Here is a 14,635-nt window from a genome sequence, read left to right as displayed (position 1 = left end):
TGCCCTTCCGCAGGTTTTTGAAGGACTAGATAAAGCTGTGAAGATAAAAGGGAGTTTCTCTGCCTTCTTGGAAAGCCCTCAGCTGAGTGGGAGCAGTCACAGTGCCACCCAGAAGGCTGTGCCAGCTGGGAGGTGCCGCTGTCCTGTCCCTGCTCACGCTGGGCTCCAGGCACTGGCACAGGCAGCCGCTTGCCAGCACTGCTGCTGCGTTTGTGTCTGCAGCAGCGACAGGGATGGAGCTCTACCTCAGTGCTGGGGTTCCTTAATTATTCTGCATCTGGCAGGGCCCTGGGGAGGGCAGGAGGCTGTAAGGGAGAGTGGTGGCGTGGCTGGTGGGAGTTGAACAGGGAACAGCAAACAGCTCCTGTGTGTTTGTGACTTTGGCTGGACAGTTTGCTGTTCCCAGGAGCTGTTTCAGAGCTGTGTTTGGGTTCAGGATGAGGCTCCTGTTGATAACAGCCCGATGGCTCAGCTGCTGCTGAGCAGTGCTTGCACTAAGCCAAGGACTCCTCGGGTTCCAGGCTGCCCGGGCAGGGAGGAGCTGGCAGGGCAGAGCCAGGAGAGCTGCCCCGGTGCCCAGAGGGATGCTGCAGAGCACAGGGCACGGTGCTGGAGGAGGCACTGGGGGGATCTGGCCGAGGGCTGAGGGCCACTGCTCAGGGGCTGGCTGGGCAAGGCTCAGAGGGTGGTGAGCAAGCGCCCTGTGCATCACTTGGTCTGGATATTCCTTTATGGTTATTGTAATTTTCCTTTTCTTTTCTGTCCTATTTAACTGTGTGTATCTGAACCCAAAAGTTTTGCCTTTTTTCTGATTCTCTCCCCCATCCAGGGACTTGGAGTGACCTGGTCCAGTGTAAGGTGCCTCTGCCTGTGGCAGGGGTGGGACGAGATGAGCTTTAAAGTCCCTTCCAACCCAAACCATCCTGTGACCCTGCTGTGGGGTGGGTTTCCAGTTTAACAATTAATTTCCCTCCGTAGCAGAGAGAAGAGAGGTGCAGGTCCCTGCAGTCCCTGATGCAGAGGAAGAGGTGAAGGGAGAAGGTGCTGCTGGGCCTCCTTGCACCACTGAAACAAAGGAGACAGAGTGCGAGTCACTGATGGACAGAGCAAGAGCTCTGCCTGACACTGCAGGTGCATCTCCCAGCTCTGCTGAGACACAGAAGGAGGAAGACGGATCCTCACTGCTGGGGGATGTCACAGCTCCAGAGAACCACACAGAGCCCTCGGCTCAGCGCGGGGCTGGCGACTCTGCTGAGGTGGCATCTCTGCTGAGGAAGGTGAGGATCCTGCTGGGGAGCAGCTGTGAGTTGTTGCTCTCTTGTGTGAAGTGAGGAGGCCAGGCTGCATCCCCCACATCCCTCTGGCCACGTCGGGGAGCTGCTGCCTGGCTTCCTCCAGGAGAAGCTCGCCGTGTTTGCTGACGCTGTGTGTGCGTGCGGAGCTGCGGTGCCGGGAGGGGGAACCACAAATTGCATGAGTCAGCTGAGACACTGCAGCGCTGCTCTGTGCTCCTGCTGAGCAAGTCTTGAATATTAAACCTACACAGCTCTCAAGAGTTATTTGCATTTCGCTGGCTGGTCTTGTCCCTCCTCTTCCTGATCATTCTCTGTTAGCCCTTACAGGAAGATGTCGGCACTTGCTGCAACGGAGGAGGTGACAAAGAGTTTCCCTTTGGCAATGAATAAACAGACATTGTGGTCTTTGTTTTTCTTTGTTTTTAATAGAAAGGGAAGAAGACTAAAGCACAGAAGTCCATCTCTGGGGAACAGGACTCTCTGCCTCCTCAAAGCACAGCACCAGCTCAAACCACAGAGTTGCCTGACACAGGTGTTGCTCCTCCAGAAATCCAACTCCCCGGCAGTGAGGGAGCAAACCCAGGTACTGATGGACCTGCTGATGCCAGTGGAGACACACCTGAAGGCGACAGGGATTTGGGCAGTGAGGGAGCAAACCCAGGTACTGATGGACCTGCTGATGCCAGTGGAGATACACCTGGAGGCGACGGGGATTTGGGCAGTGAGGGAGCAAACCCAGGTGCTGATGGACCTGCTGATGCCAGTGGAGATACACCTGGAGGCGACAGGGATTTGGGCAGTGAGGGAGCAAACCCAGGTGCTGATGGACCTGCTGATGCCAGTGGAGACACACCTGGAGGCGACGGGGATTTGGCACACCTGGGGGAGGAAGCTGGCAGCCTGGGAGCAGAGAGGCTGAGCCCTGCAGAGCAGAGCAGCACAGCCGAGGGGGCTGCCCCAGCTCCCAGTGCCACAGCCCCGGGGGACAAGGTGGGGGATGGCACAGCCCCGGAGCACGGAGGAGCAGCCAGGGAGGATGTGGAAGGGGACAGTGGTGCCCCTGGCCAGCTGCCAGCAGCCACAGCAGGTCCCCAGCCCCGGGGCAGCAGCAAGGAGCGGCTGTCAGCAGGGCAGGGAGCCGGTCCCTCTGCCAAGGGAGCGGTCCCTGGCAGTCCCAGGCTGCCTCCTGCCAGGGGAGCCCCCCAAAGCAAGCCTGAGACCAAGACCTCCCCTGGAGCTCCGAGTCCACCGCCTGGGAAGGAGCCCAAGCAGAAAGGGACCAGTTCCACTGTCAAGGTGAGTGTGAGTGAGCTCTGGAGAGTGTTCAGTGGGCACAGCTTCCCTTTGCCAGTGTGACGTGCTTGTGCTGCCAGTGAGGCTGAGGAGCACCAGCCCAGGGATACAGGGGTGAATTGGGGCGGCTCTGATTTGAGTTCTGTTCTCCTGGGTGCCAGCTGTAGCCCAGCTCTCACTGAGGGGTTGCTCAGATGCCCCAGGACTGGGAGGTGTCTCTTCTCCAGCCAGCCATGCTCTCTGGAGAGCTCTGGGATCCCCTGGAATGAGGGTATTTTGTGCTTTGCTGGTGCCTGTGCTCTGCAGGCCTGATAAGCAGGAAGTTGCTGTGGTTTCTCTTTCACTTTCTTTATGCCCCATCCTTTGGGACCTGGGGCTCACTGAGCTGACTGTGTGGCAGTGTGTTTGGGTTGGGCTCCTCTTCCATCATGGGCTGTTTTCCTTAGCCAGCAGCTCCCTCAGTGAGGGATCAGTGTTTGCAGTGCTTCCAGGGGGATGAAGCTGGTGCTGCACCAGTGTTGGGGGGCAGGTGGGCAGTAGAGCAGAAAGTGCTGCACAGTTGGTGGATGATGTGGGCATCTTGACTCTGGTGGGCCAGAAGCCCTGGGAACATCAAACAGAAATGTAAGGGAGGAAACAAAAAGGAAGTTGGCATTGCTTAAAGGAAGTCATGCAAGACTGCAGGTGCAAGACTGTGGTTAAGCAGTATAGCTGAGAAACATGAATAATGTGGTTATTGCTCAGCAGTGAAAGGTTTTACCCAAGGCTGTAAGAGTATATAAATGGAGTTGCAGAAACAATAAATGGCTTCTTGCTTGCACCAGGAGCCCCATCTCTCAATCACCAACACACCAGGAGGAGATGCTGTGCTTCCAGGGGCTCCTGTTTCATTGGGCATTGTTTGTCTCCCTGTTGCAGAATGCAAACACAAAAGAGAAAAATCAGAGCCCAGGTGAGAAAATGCCCGACGTGAGTGAGAAGACAAATCTGAACCAAGGAGCCAAGGCTGCCAGGAAGGAGGGTGCTGTGGCTGCTGCAGACAGCCCCAAGAACAAAAAGGAGCAAAGGAATCAGAAACAGGTGGAAAATATTAAAGAAAGGTGAGAACAGCCCTGCTGCTCCCCAGCATTCTTCCCCAACAGGAGTTGCTGTGAGGAGGACTCGGGACTCCAGACTGAGGTGCTGGCATGGGGTCAGTACATACCTTGGACATGGGGAAATGGAATTGTCTTGAAACTGAGGTGAAGTGGTTGTGCAGGACAGAACCAGTGTTGAATGGGACCTCAGCACAGGTGATGTCCTGGGTGATGTGTTGAACCTGCTTGAGCAGCTGATGGACAGAAGAGAGATTATTCTCTTATTTCTTGCTCTAATGAGCACCATGTGCTGCGCCCACACAATGCTTCAGGTGAATAGTGTGAAGAGCTGTTTTGATGTTTTGCTTCATGTGTATGAGCTGGAAGGGGTGGAAAGTGTGACTCTGCTGGGCCAGAGCATCTCCTGCTGCCTTTAGGAGCCCATTTTTCCTTTTTGCACTGGGCTTTGCACTAGGCCTGCTCAAACATCGGTCTGAGTGAGCTGCTGCCAGAGTTTATGGGTCTTGCAGCCACTCAGCTGGTGGCTCGAGTCTGATTTGAGGTTTACAGTGAATTGTGCAATTGAAAAACGCTGACAGAATCCCTTCTATTCTTTCCTGCAGTTCTGTGAGCCGCACTGAGGGTGTTACAGTGTATTTCCATGCAATATTATCCAAAGACTTCAAGCTCAACCCCGAAACTGATAAAGTGTTCATCAGGGCCCACGGCATTCCTTCCTACGCCAACTGGAAGGACAACATCTGTGAGCTGAACTGCACCAGGTGAGTGTCCCCTGCTCTGGGTCCCTCTGGGCCCTCAGCCTCTGTGCCCACAGCTGGGAGTTGCAGCAAAGGGTTTCACAGTGGAGAAAACTGTTCTAAAGTGTTCTTGTGAAAGAACAGTCACCATTCCTATTAGAAATGGAGCAGTGCATGGAAAAGGAGGTCTGTAGATCACCTAACGTGTCCTTTGCCTGTCTCTGCTGTGTTTGTGTTTCCAAGGCATCTGGGAGAACATGGATACCTCATTGAAGGTGCTGTAACTCTCAGCAGAAAAATCCTGGATGAATACATTCCTTACAAGTACTGGGTGTCCTGTGGGAAGGGGGATTATGAGTTTATTTACAAGAAGTCAGAATCCAATCAACACGTGAATCGCTGCTTGGTGATAAACAGCGCCCTTCTCAACAATGGAGGTGAGCTCTGCTGGCTGGGCTGCACCTTGGGGTGATCCCCGCTGTCCTGTGGCCCAGCATTCCTGCCAGGCAGCCCTGGCTGAAGCTCAGTGGGCTGCTGGGGCTATTGCTGAGGCAGCTGGAAGGGAAAAGGCACCTGATTGCAATGGTTGTTTCCCTGTGTTCCCGTTCCAGAGTGGCACCAGTACGATGACATTGTGTGTGCAAGGCCTTCCAAGTTAAAAAACATCTGGCAGATCCTTACTTTTGATAAAAACAAGGAAGTGGTGGAAGGGAAGAAAATAGCTGCCAATATTATGTTAGAAAGTATCTTCAGCATTCTTGGAACCTGGAGTCCTGACAATCTGAGGAATTTCTTCTGCCAGCTGAAGCAGTTCCATAACGTTGCAGGAGCCCAGCGGGTGTTTGATGGCAGTCCAATGCTGTGGAGAGAGTTAAACTTCAACACAGAGCAGGTAATCCCTTCTCTTGCACAGAGACAGAAAACATTCCATCACTGAACCCAAACTTTCATTTTGCTGTTGACCTCGCTGGGTTAATTTTGCTTTTCCAGTCGAAGTTCAGGCACAGAAGCAGTGGGAATCCTTCTGGCGTGGCTGTCACTGACTGCCCTGGGGGCTTCAGTCAGCCTGTGCACCTCAGCGTGGTTCTGAGACCCCATGGGGGTCAGCAGCAGGGCTGTGACATAGTGACTTCGTGGGTTTTGTGTCTGGATATTGATTTCCTAAGCCTTGCCATGAAGTTTTGCTGCCAGTTGTTCTGTCACTAACAAATCTGCACTCATGTCTTGCTCCAAACCTGCCTGCTTTTTGGGAGAAGCTCCTGATCCTGTTCTAAGCAGTGATGCCAGTAGGGCTTCTGGAATCCAAAATTTCTTACTTGACATAATTAGGAATGTGACAGAAATGTCACATTGTCTTTTTTTGGTTGTTGGGGTTGCTCCTTCCTGTCCTGTGGCCTCGCTGGAACTGGCAGAAGACGTTGGCTTCAGAAGAGAAAGACTAATGCTGTGCTTGGTTTGTTTCTTCTCTTCTTTGTCCCAGGTGAATGATTTGCTGCTAAAATACATGAAGAAAATAGCTCTCCCTTTCCTTGCACCAGAAGCAGCTCCAGAGGACAGAATCATCCAAAGCAAGCTGGCTCTGGGGCTCACCATTGTTGTGATAGTTGAGAACTACTCATTCTCAGTGCCTAAAAGTGACCTGGCTGACCTGTGCAGCCTCTTGTGCTTGGATCAGGTGTCACCACAAGATGTACAGTCTGAGATTCATCACATCAAACAGGCTTTTGCAGGAGTTACCAAGTAAGTGCTCCATGTACCTTCTAACTGACCAGGCTGGTGTTGCTTTGATAAAACAACAGGAATGCAGCTCTCTACTGCCAGAGAACCAGAGAAAAAGCTGCATTTGAAGGCATCCTTGGAGGTCTCAATTCCAGCCTCCTGCTTGAAGCAGGGCTAACATTCAGGCAAGGCTGCAGTGCACCATTGCACGCTTTTTGGTTGGTTTCCCCTGGAGTGCCTGTCTGCCAGGTTGTAATCTGACTGCTTAGCTGGAGCTGGGTTTGGAGTTCTGCACTCACACAGCTGCAGCCGTTGCGTTTCTTCCTGGAATCCTTCTCTGTGTGGCTGTCACAGGGCTGGGGTGGCTCATGGGGAGACTGTAGCTAAAGGATTGGGTCTTCCCAGTGCTCCAGCAGCAGGGTCTGTGCAGAGAGATTCAGTGACATTGCAGCTCTGGGCCTTAAACCTGGACAGCTACACTCTGCAATGAAGAGTAGATGGAGCTGAAATAATGCCCAGAGGTTAACTAAAGGCACACAGGGAGATTGAAACGCAGCCTCCCACACCCCTAGGGTGTTCTCAAGGCTGGGATAAAGCTGTTCTTTCGCTCAGTGTGTTTGTTTTGTTTTCTTGTTTTATTTAGCTTGAAGGTCGACCTGACAAACTTGTGCCAGAGGTGCATTGAACATGACGTGGAGCAGTGGGTGTGGGTCCTTCCCCTTCTGCATTCCTTTGCTGCTCCCCTGCAGCAGGAGCACGGGCTGCTGGAGGAGGATGTCTGGGCAGGGCTGGAAGGGCTTCCATTTGCTGAAATCAGGAGGAAACAATATGGGTGAGTTTTCCAGAGCTCCCAGTTCCTCCCAGTGCACTCCTCATCTCTTTTATTGTTATTTTTTTCCCCCTCCCTCATTTTTCAAGAGTATGACATGTAGCATGTTTGGGGTGTTTGGGCACAGGCACACTGGTGGCTCAGAGGTCACTGAGTCGTGGTGTGACCCCTCAAACACAACCCCCCAGTTCTGCCAACCAGGGAGCAGGTGGGAGCTAAAGCTGCTCCTCTTGTGTAGAGTCTGAGCAAGACCTGGAGTTTCTTTTCCCTGAGTGCTTGTGCTCAGTGCTTTGGTTCTGCTGTGCCGCCCAGGGCCCTGGGGACTCCCACTGATCTCAGCTGCAGGGACAAAAGCACAGGAATGAGGAGGAGGCTCCTGTGTGGGCTGCACCAGCTCAAGGCCTTTTGTTCCTTGGAATGCTGGAGGTTTTGTTTTGTCTTCCCTCCAGAAGGACCCTGCTGGCACAGATGAGAGAAAAGAAGCACCTGATGGAATTTGATGTGACTCTGGTCAAGTCCTGGCTCTGTGTGCTGCCCCTGGGGAGCCTGGCTGAGTTCATAAGAGACTTCTCCAGGGACCTCTTGGTTACTCTTCAAGGTGTTCTGTACAGGTTGGAGAACGTTGACCTCTCGTGGAGCAACTCTCAGGTTTGTCTTCTGGCAGCTTTACCCAGCTCTGGGATGAAGGCTCACACTGGGCTCCTGGCTGTCCTGAGCTCCACTGAGGGGACTGGGCTGGCAGCAGGACACAGCACAAAGAGCTTCAAAGCCAGCTAAGAGCAAAAACAGCTGCTCTGAAGTCAGAGACTCCTCAGGGGGAGAGTTGGGGTTATCTGCAGCAAAAAGTGGTGTTGGCATTGATGAGGGGAGGGTGTTCTTAGCTGGATTTGCTCTTGGTTAGTGATGGCAAATATTTCATTCCTGACATCTTCAGATGTGTACCTAAAACTGATTTTTGCACAGTAGGGTTGGGCAAGAGGCTGCTGGTTTGGGAGGTTTTCCTGCTGTTGTGAAAACTCTTGTATTTGTGTGAGGACAGCAGGAGGAGGACCTTGCAACTAATGACAGATTTGAGACCTCCAAATTGTAAGAAGTACAGGTTGGGTTTGTATATATATACAGCATATAAAAGCTGCCCAGGTATTGGCTCTGACATCCAGTAAATAAGTTCTGCTATTTTACAGTGTGTTTATAAAAATGTTGGAGAAGATGCAAAAGAATAGTGAGTTCCCTCTTCATCAGAAATCAGTCTGTACAATTTCTTCCATAGTTTCATATTTTTGTCTTTCCATTCTCAGGTAGAGGAGATTCTAAACACAGTGCTGAGTGCCTTGGATGAGCCCCCAGCCAGGTAAGTGCAATGCACCTCTGGGAGAGCATTGTCTGCCTCTGCACCAGGGCTGGTTGTGTGCCTTGAAATCCCTATGGAGAAAACAATCCTGGAGTTCTATCCCATTTTTTAAATCCAGCTGAGGGAGGCAGCTGCCACACAGTGTTGGATTTGGTGGGGTTTTTACTTTGTTTTTAATTTTTTATTTTTCCTTGGAGCAGAAAATTAACTCTACCTCTGTGTTGCTGCCCTGCAGAGCTCTGGGGGCTCCTTCTTGGCAGGGCTGCCTGTCCTGCTGCCTCAGGCTGCACGAGAGGCTCTGCAGGACTACCAGGAGAGTGAGCTCGTTCCTGATCCCTGCCACTGCTGCCACCCTGGTTGCCAGGGTTGCCCAGCTTCAGCCCCCAGCAGTGAGTACCAAGAACTCTTGGCTTGATACCAGCAAGGAACCCAGAAATGTCACAAGAGTGGCACAACACACTGGGTTTAGGTCAGACCCAGTCTCAGCTTGAAGAACTTCACACTCTAAGCAAGACTGATACTTTCAGACACGTGTGGAGTCATCTGATGAGTTTGGTTCTTATTGAAAATAAGCTCTGGAGCTCAGATTTGCTGTGCTAAGCTTTGTTTTAAGGTTGTTTTGTTTCCCCTTTAAACATTTGTTGTCTTTACTCCCTGGAACAAGCTTAAGCACAACCTGCCTGTAAGCACTGCACTTTCCCAGCCTCTCTGCTCTTTATGCAAGCAGTGCTGGGTCTGTTGCTGGGCCCTTGTGTGTTCTGGATGTGTTTGGGCCTTCTCTTTAGAAATACTGATTTAAATCAGTTGTCCATTGCTGTCCTGCTTGAACTGTGTTTGTTTTGTTGTCTTCCCCTCTGTGTGGGGCAGGTTCCAGGGGATGCTGTGCAGGAAGTTCCAAAGCTGCTCAGTGGAGCTCTGAGGGAAGCTCGTGCCTGGTTCAGAAACGTTTTAAAGGAGAAATTACTGAAGGAGTACCTGGACCACGTGGCCTTCTCTTTGTTCTCTGAACTTCGGGTTTGTCATCTTCTGATAGCTACAGCAAAGCCCCTTTGTACTGACGTTTAGCCAGGGTCTTGAGTCTGCTGCTCTTTGCTGGGCTCTGCAGCTGTGGCTGGGTAAGGGATGGGGTGGGGATGGGCAGTTTTTGGAGCTCACCTCCATTCTGCTCATCCTTGGTGTTCCTGAAGGCATTGCTGGGGTGAGGAGCTGCCCCTTGGTGTTGTCCTGCTCCCAGTGTGTCCTGCTGGTTGTCCTCAGGCCTTCCAGCAGGCAAAGCTCAGAGCAGCCCTGCCAGTCTGAGCTGCTGCTCCCAGCCCTCCCTGGGACAGTTTCCAGCAGCAGAGTGGAAGTGGCTCATCCAAAACTCTCCTTCAGCAGCTGACACATTTACACACTGTTTGGGCTTAAAAGCTGCCTTTTGCAGCTCTGGGAGTGTTCCTTTTCCTCAGGATGGAAACATCTGGAAGGGCTGCAGACTGTCTGAGGCGTGTGGGGCATCTCTTCTACATTGTTCTTTTCATTTCCTTTCTCTGTTAAATCTCAGCACTCAGTGGTTTGGGTTGGTGTGCTTGTCCCCTGCAGGCCTGGAATAAGTTTGTGACTATCAGCTTTCCAGACGAGCAGTTCACCCAGACGTGGAAGAACACTTTACTTGCGGATCTGAAGAAAAGAATCCAGCAGGTAGGGGGGGGACTCCAGGCAGCCTTGGCTGCTGTCCAGAGCAGATGCAGTGGCTTGTGCTGAGCTTGGAGCAGGAGCACGTGCAAACACGGCGGCTTTGGCCATGACAATGCCCCACACTGTAACCTTGGTCAGTGGCCTGGCTGCAGGTCCTGGTGCTTCAGAGGAAATCCACTTTCTGAACAATTGTCACCTCTGTGGTTTTAAGAACCAGTGAGTGCATAGTAAACACCCAGGGGCCCAGAAAAGCTAAGGTGGTGCCTCTCTTTTCATTCCTTGTGCCGTTCAGGCTCCCAGATGCACACCCAGCTGTGTTAGTCCCTTCCAAAGTAACCCTGTATATCTCCTCATCTCCTTCCTACAGCAGTTACACATTTCCTTAAGCCATTGATTTTCACGGTGAAATCAGGAAACAAAAATATTTTCTGCTGTGAGCTTGGCTTGGAGAGGTGGATGTTAAGTAATCACACACTTTAGATGGAAGTCATTAAAATCTTTTCCAAGCATTTATTTGTTTGATCTCTCTCCCAGGCCCTCAGAAATGGGCTGATGCTCAGGTTCCTTTTATTGTCTTGATAGCAGCACTGCTTCGTGCTGCCAGGAGAAACACTTTTGAGTTGATGAGAACTCTCTCTTTTGCCCTTCAGGAGCCTCCAGTGAACCAAATCTTGGTGTATTGTTGCCAGCATTCCCAAATCACACGGATGGACTCCTCCATCAGTTGGTGCTTCCATAACTGTGCTGTAGAGGCTGTGCCTGCAGCTTGCCAGGTATGGTGTGTGCCCAGGTAGGGGAAGGGAAAAGGTAGGGAAGGGAGGAGAAAGAAAAGTGGAATTCCCCAGCAATTCTGTTGCACAGGGATGTGCCTCGGGGTGGAAGGGGAAGGTGGATGTTGCTTGAGTTGCTGTGGATTGTTTGTTAAAGCAACAACAAAAAATATCAACAAGAAATCAGGGAATGAGGTCCATGAGGAATATTTGTAATGTGTTTCCACCGTGAGCTCTGGTGTCAGTTGTGTCACAGGGCTGGTTTGGAAGGCACAGACACAGTGGGACCCAGACTCTGACCCACCCCTGCCCTCTCTGTGTGTCCTGGCAGATGCAGAGCAATCTCCTGGAGCAGATCTCTGCCTACAACATGGGCCAGTTCAGCCAGCTCGTGTCTGCTGTCATTGTGAAGTCGTGGCCAGTCATGGCTGGGCAGTCTGAGGGTGATTTTGATACGATTCTGCACCACCTGCTCACGAGGCCTGACATCAAACATATCTTCAACTTTAATGGTAGGTCTGTAGTTGGGTTTTAGGAGGCCAGAGAAGCTTTCCTCTGCCTCACTGCTGCCACTGCACAGAACAGCAGAAGGAACTTGTCCTGCTCTTGTTTTAGTCCCTATCTCAAAGCTTGAACTATTCAGCTTGGAGAGGGAGCTATTCAGGGTTGGAGAGGGAAGGCCAAGGAAGAGTGAGCCACTCTTTCTCTTGTGCTAATCCACTGTAGCTTCCTCAGGATTTGTGGACCATAACTTCTTTCTCTGAGACGTTCTCACAAGTTTTTGGCACACAAAAATGCCAAGGAGTTGGCCAAGTGAACAGATCCAAATGGCTGTTGTTTGTCCCACAGGGTTTGAGTCTGGGCTCTCCATGGAGAGTTTCCACATTGCTGTCCTGAGATCCTGGCTTTGTTCAAAAAGACATGAGGGGTTGGAGGGTGGTGTGAGTCCTCAGGCCCTTGGTAGGGGTTCAGTGGAAATGGAAGAACTCTGTGCCATGGCATGGAAGAGTTCCTCACTCTGCCTGTTTTTTGGGAAACATGACATGCTTTGTGTCTGGAACAGGAACAAACAGAAACCTCCTGGACAAGCTGACAGAGGAAGCAAAGGATGTCATGGCCATAGCAGACTCTGTGCTTACGAGCATCACCGACAACATCCACAGCGGCTGCATCCTCGTGAAACACCTGGAGGAGGTGTTCCAGCACCAGGAACAGTTCCTCTGCGTCTGGGAGACAAGTAAGGGATGGCTTCAAAGGGGCTTGGTTGGCTGAGAGCATCACTGCAGTGATGCTGGCCTGCTCAGGAGGGGCTGGAAGTGTTCAGGGGGAGCTGCAGGGGTTGGGGATGCTCAGGAAGTGCTGCAGGAGTTTGGAGTGCTGTCCCTTGGCCTGGGCAGGAAGCTCCCAGCTCCAGTTTGTGTTGTCACTGCTGGGTTTGCGACTCTGCAGTTCCCAGCCTGAGTTGGGATGCAGGGCATGGGAAGTTCTGCTTTGTGACTACAGGTGAGTTTTCTTTCAGAGCACCAACAACGACCAAGTGAGGAAAAGGAGCTGCTCCAGAGAAGCCTGAAAGAGCTGCTGGCATTGAGGCATGAAGAAGTCACACAGCTCAGAAGAGAGGAAAAAGCAGTAGGAACCTTCCTGAGCATGTGCAGGAAGGTGCAGAAGACTGTGAGAGGTAGAGTCCTGGGGGAGCAGTCTGGAAGTGGCAGCTCTAGAAAACAGCATTTTCCTTAAAAATCTCTTGGCTTTGGGAGCAGGTTTGATTCTACGCCCCAAAGTGAGGGTGAGGAGGGGTGGGGGAAGTAAAACCAGAGCACTGGGGGGATCAGGTGGGTGCTCGTGCATCAAATGGCACTTGGAGGGGTCCACCTGCCTGGCAGCATTTTGTGGCTTGAGGGGTGGGATGAAGGGAGCTGGAACCAGCCTACACCACCTGATCTCCCTCTGGCCTGTCTCTGGCTCACAGTGAACGTTGGTGAAGTGGCACTTCAACACTCAAAAGATCTTCGCTCCAAAAGACTGTATCAAGTTGTGGTGCTGGGAAGGAGGCCCCTGCAGGCCTTCTACAGCCTGAGCCCAGAGCTGAAAGAGTTTGTCCACAAAATGCACTCTTTCAAGGACAGCCTGATCTTCCAGCAGTTCTGGGAGGAAGCAGCACAGAAGGCAGGAGAGGAGTATGCGTGTGACAGTCCAGAGGAGGAGGAGGATGAGGAGGAGGACGAGGACAAGATTGCTCCTGAGCTGGACCTTGATGAGGTTTTGAACAGCATGATCCGCCCTTGCTTTGACAGCTATGCCATGCTGTATGATGATCTCAGATCAGGAAGTCTCACGCTTTCTGCAGTGGATAGAATTTTCCAGGAATTCACAAATCATCCTGAAGATCTCAGGGTGGAGCTGGACACCATCTGTGGCCTTCGGCCTGCGGAGGACAGAGGCTGGGTTGACCAGCGAGTCCAGCAGATCCAGCAGTACCATGAAATGCATTTAACCTTTGATGCTGCCAAGATCATTGACCATGTCAAAGAGAGTTTAGGCCTCTCCGGTGACTTCAGTGTCCTGGAAAACTTGTTGCATATAGTAAGTATCCCTGACTTTGGCTTTGTACTGTCAAAGTGCTGACTAAATTTGAACCTTCCCACAAGTCTACCCCAGTTTGTCAAGAGCCATTCCTTGAAGCAAAATGCTTATTTGAGGTAAAAATCAGATGTTCGAAGTGCTTTTGTGTAGTCATTCCTTAAATGGATGATGGTACTGCTCTGTTGGGGTGGGGCTTTGCAGAGGGCTTTCCTTTCCCTGCTGCAGAACCAGTGGCATTCCCAATTCCAGACTCAGCGTGTGTTTGCACTGCTTGCTTTCCAGACAGAAAAGCTTGAATCCTCCAAGACCCAGAAGCTGGATTCCATCAGCCCTGAGCTTGTGCAAGCCAAGAAGCTGCTGCAGGGGATCACTGTGCCCCGCCGTGGCTGTCTGAAGGAGCTGGCCCAGCAGAGGGAGTTTGTCAGCTGGGTCAGAGAGGCACTGAGAGGTGTGTGCTGCTCACCCAGGAATCAGACAGTACTAGAAGGGATGGCAAATTGTGTGGGGGCAGAAGGAACACTGAACCCCTGACCTATCTGCTTTGTGCAGCTTCTGGTGTTGAGTTACATCTCTGATGGGTTTTGGTGTGGAACGTGCTATGAGGACGCTTTAAATGTGCCCATGCACAGGGACCACCCTGCTGGGAGCTGGGCTGGGCCTGGAGGGCTTCAGCAGCTGCTGCTGCTCAGTTCAGACCCATTGTTTCAGGGGATGGAGCTGTGTGTCTGCCAGCTGAGCTGTCTGACCTGCACAGCCACTCTCACCTGAACACACCCCCCAGGCACTGCTCCCATCCTGGCTGGGGATCTGGGGGCCTGTGGGGATCCATGGGTGGATGGATGGATGGCCAGGGAGGGCTGATGGGGAGAGGGCAGTTACCCAGGAGCTGCTGCTCAAAGCGCTCTCCCTGCATTTCCTGTAGAGGGTGGTGACGAGGGCTGGTGTCCCAGCTGCCTCACATGGTGCTCACTGCTGTGTTGCCTCATTTCAGACATCAATGAGCTGAAGGTGTTTGTGGACCTGGCCTCCATCTCGGCGGGGGAGAACGACATGGACGTGGACCGCGTGGCGTGTTTCCACAGCACCGTGCACGGCTACTCCTCCCTGCTCTACGAGCTGCGCCACGACTCGGGCTTCGAGGACTTCATGCGCTGCTTGCAGAAGCTGTGGCGAGCCCTGGACAGCGATGAGACCCTCCCTGAGAAGCTGGTGAGTTCTGGAGCGGGGCCTCTGCGTCCTCCTGCCTCTCTGCCTTCCAGGAGGGGTTGGAAGTTGGGCTGCACT

The 14,635-nt window shown here is 52.3% G+C and overlaps 1 protein-coding gene across 1 annotated transcript in view; it reads left to right on the top strand.

The window, feature by feature from the left end:
- The first annotated feature begins 999 nt into the window (after positions 1 to 999).
- The window catches only part of RNF213 (ring finger protein 213), a 42,730-nt gene continuing 29,094 nt past the window's right edge, over positions 1,000 to 14,635 (top strand). The window contains 21 exon segments of the mRNA XM_036394850.2: positions 1,000 to 1,277; positions 1,725 to 1,878; positions 2,113 to 2,591; positions 3,507 to 3,688; positions 4,288 to 4,446; positions 4,666 to 4,859; positions 5,034 to 5,314; positions 5,903 to 6,162; positions 6,785 to 6,973; positions 7,420 to 7,618; positions 8,269 to 8,321; positions 8,557 to 8,710; positions 9,189 to 9,335; positions 9,903 to 10,001; positions 10,649 to 10,771; positions 11,100 to 11,280; positions 11,832 to 12,005; positions 12,288 to 12,446; positions 12,738 to 13,351; positions 13,634 to 13,799; positions 14,343 to 14,560. Coding sequence (XP_036250743.1) covers positions 1,098 to 1,277; positions 1,725 to 1,878; positions 2,113 to 2,591; positions 3,507 to 3,688; positions 4,288 to 4,446; positions 4,666 to 4,859; positions 5,034 to 5,314; positions 5,903 to 6,162; positions 6,785 to 6,973; positions 7,420 to 7,618; positions 8,269 to 8,321; positions 8,557 to 8,710; positions 9,189 to 9,335; positions 9,903 to 10,001; positions 10,649 to 10,771; positions 11,100 to 11,280; positions 11,832 to 12,005; positions 12,288 to 12,446; positions 12,738 to 13,351; positions 13,634 to 13,799; positions 14,343 to 14,560 — 4,365 coding nt within the window. The 5' untranslated portion in view covers positions 1,000 to 1,097.

Source organism: Molothrus ater, chromosome 19, assembly GCF_012460135.2.
Source record: "Molothrus ater isolate BHLD 08-10-18 breed brown headed cowbird chromosome 19, BPBGC_Mater_1.1, whole genome shotgun sequence".
NCBI classification, from domain to species: domain Eukaryota; kingdom Metazoa; phylum Chordata; class Aves; order Passeriformes; family Icteridae; genus Molothrus; species Molothrus ater.
Note: the sequence above shows the minus strand (reverse complement) of the source record. Positions and strands in the feature narration are given on the sequence as shown.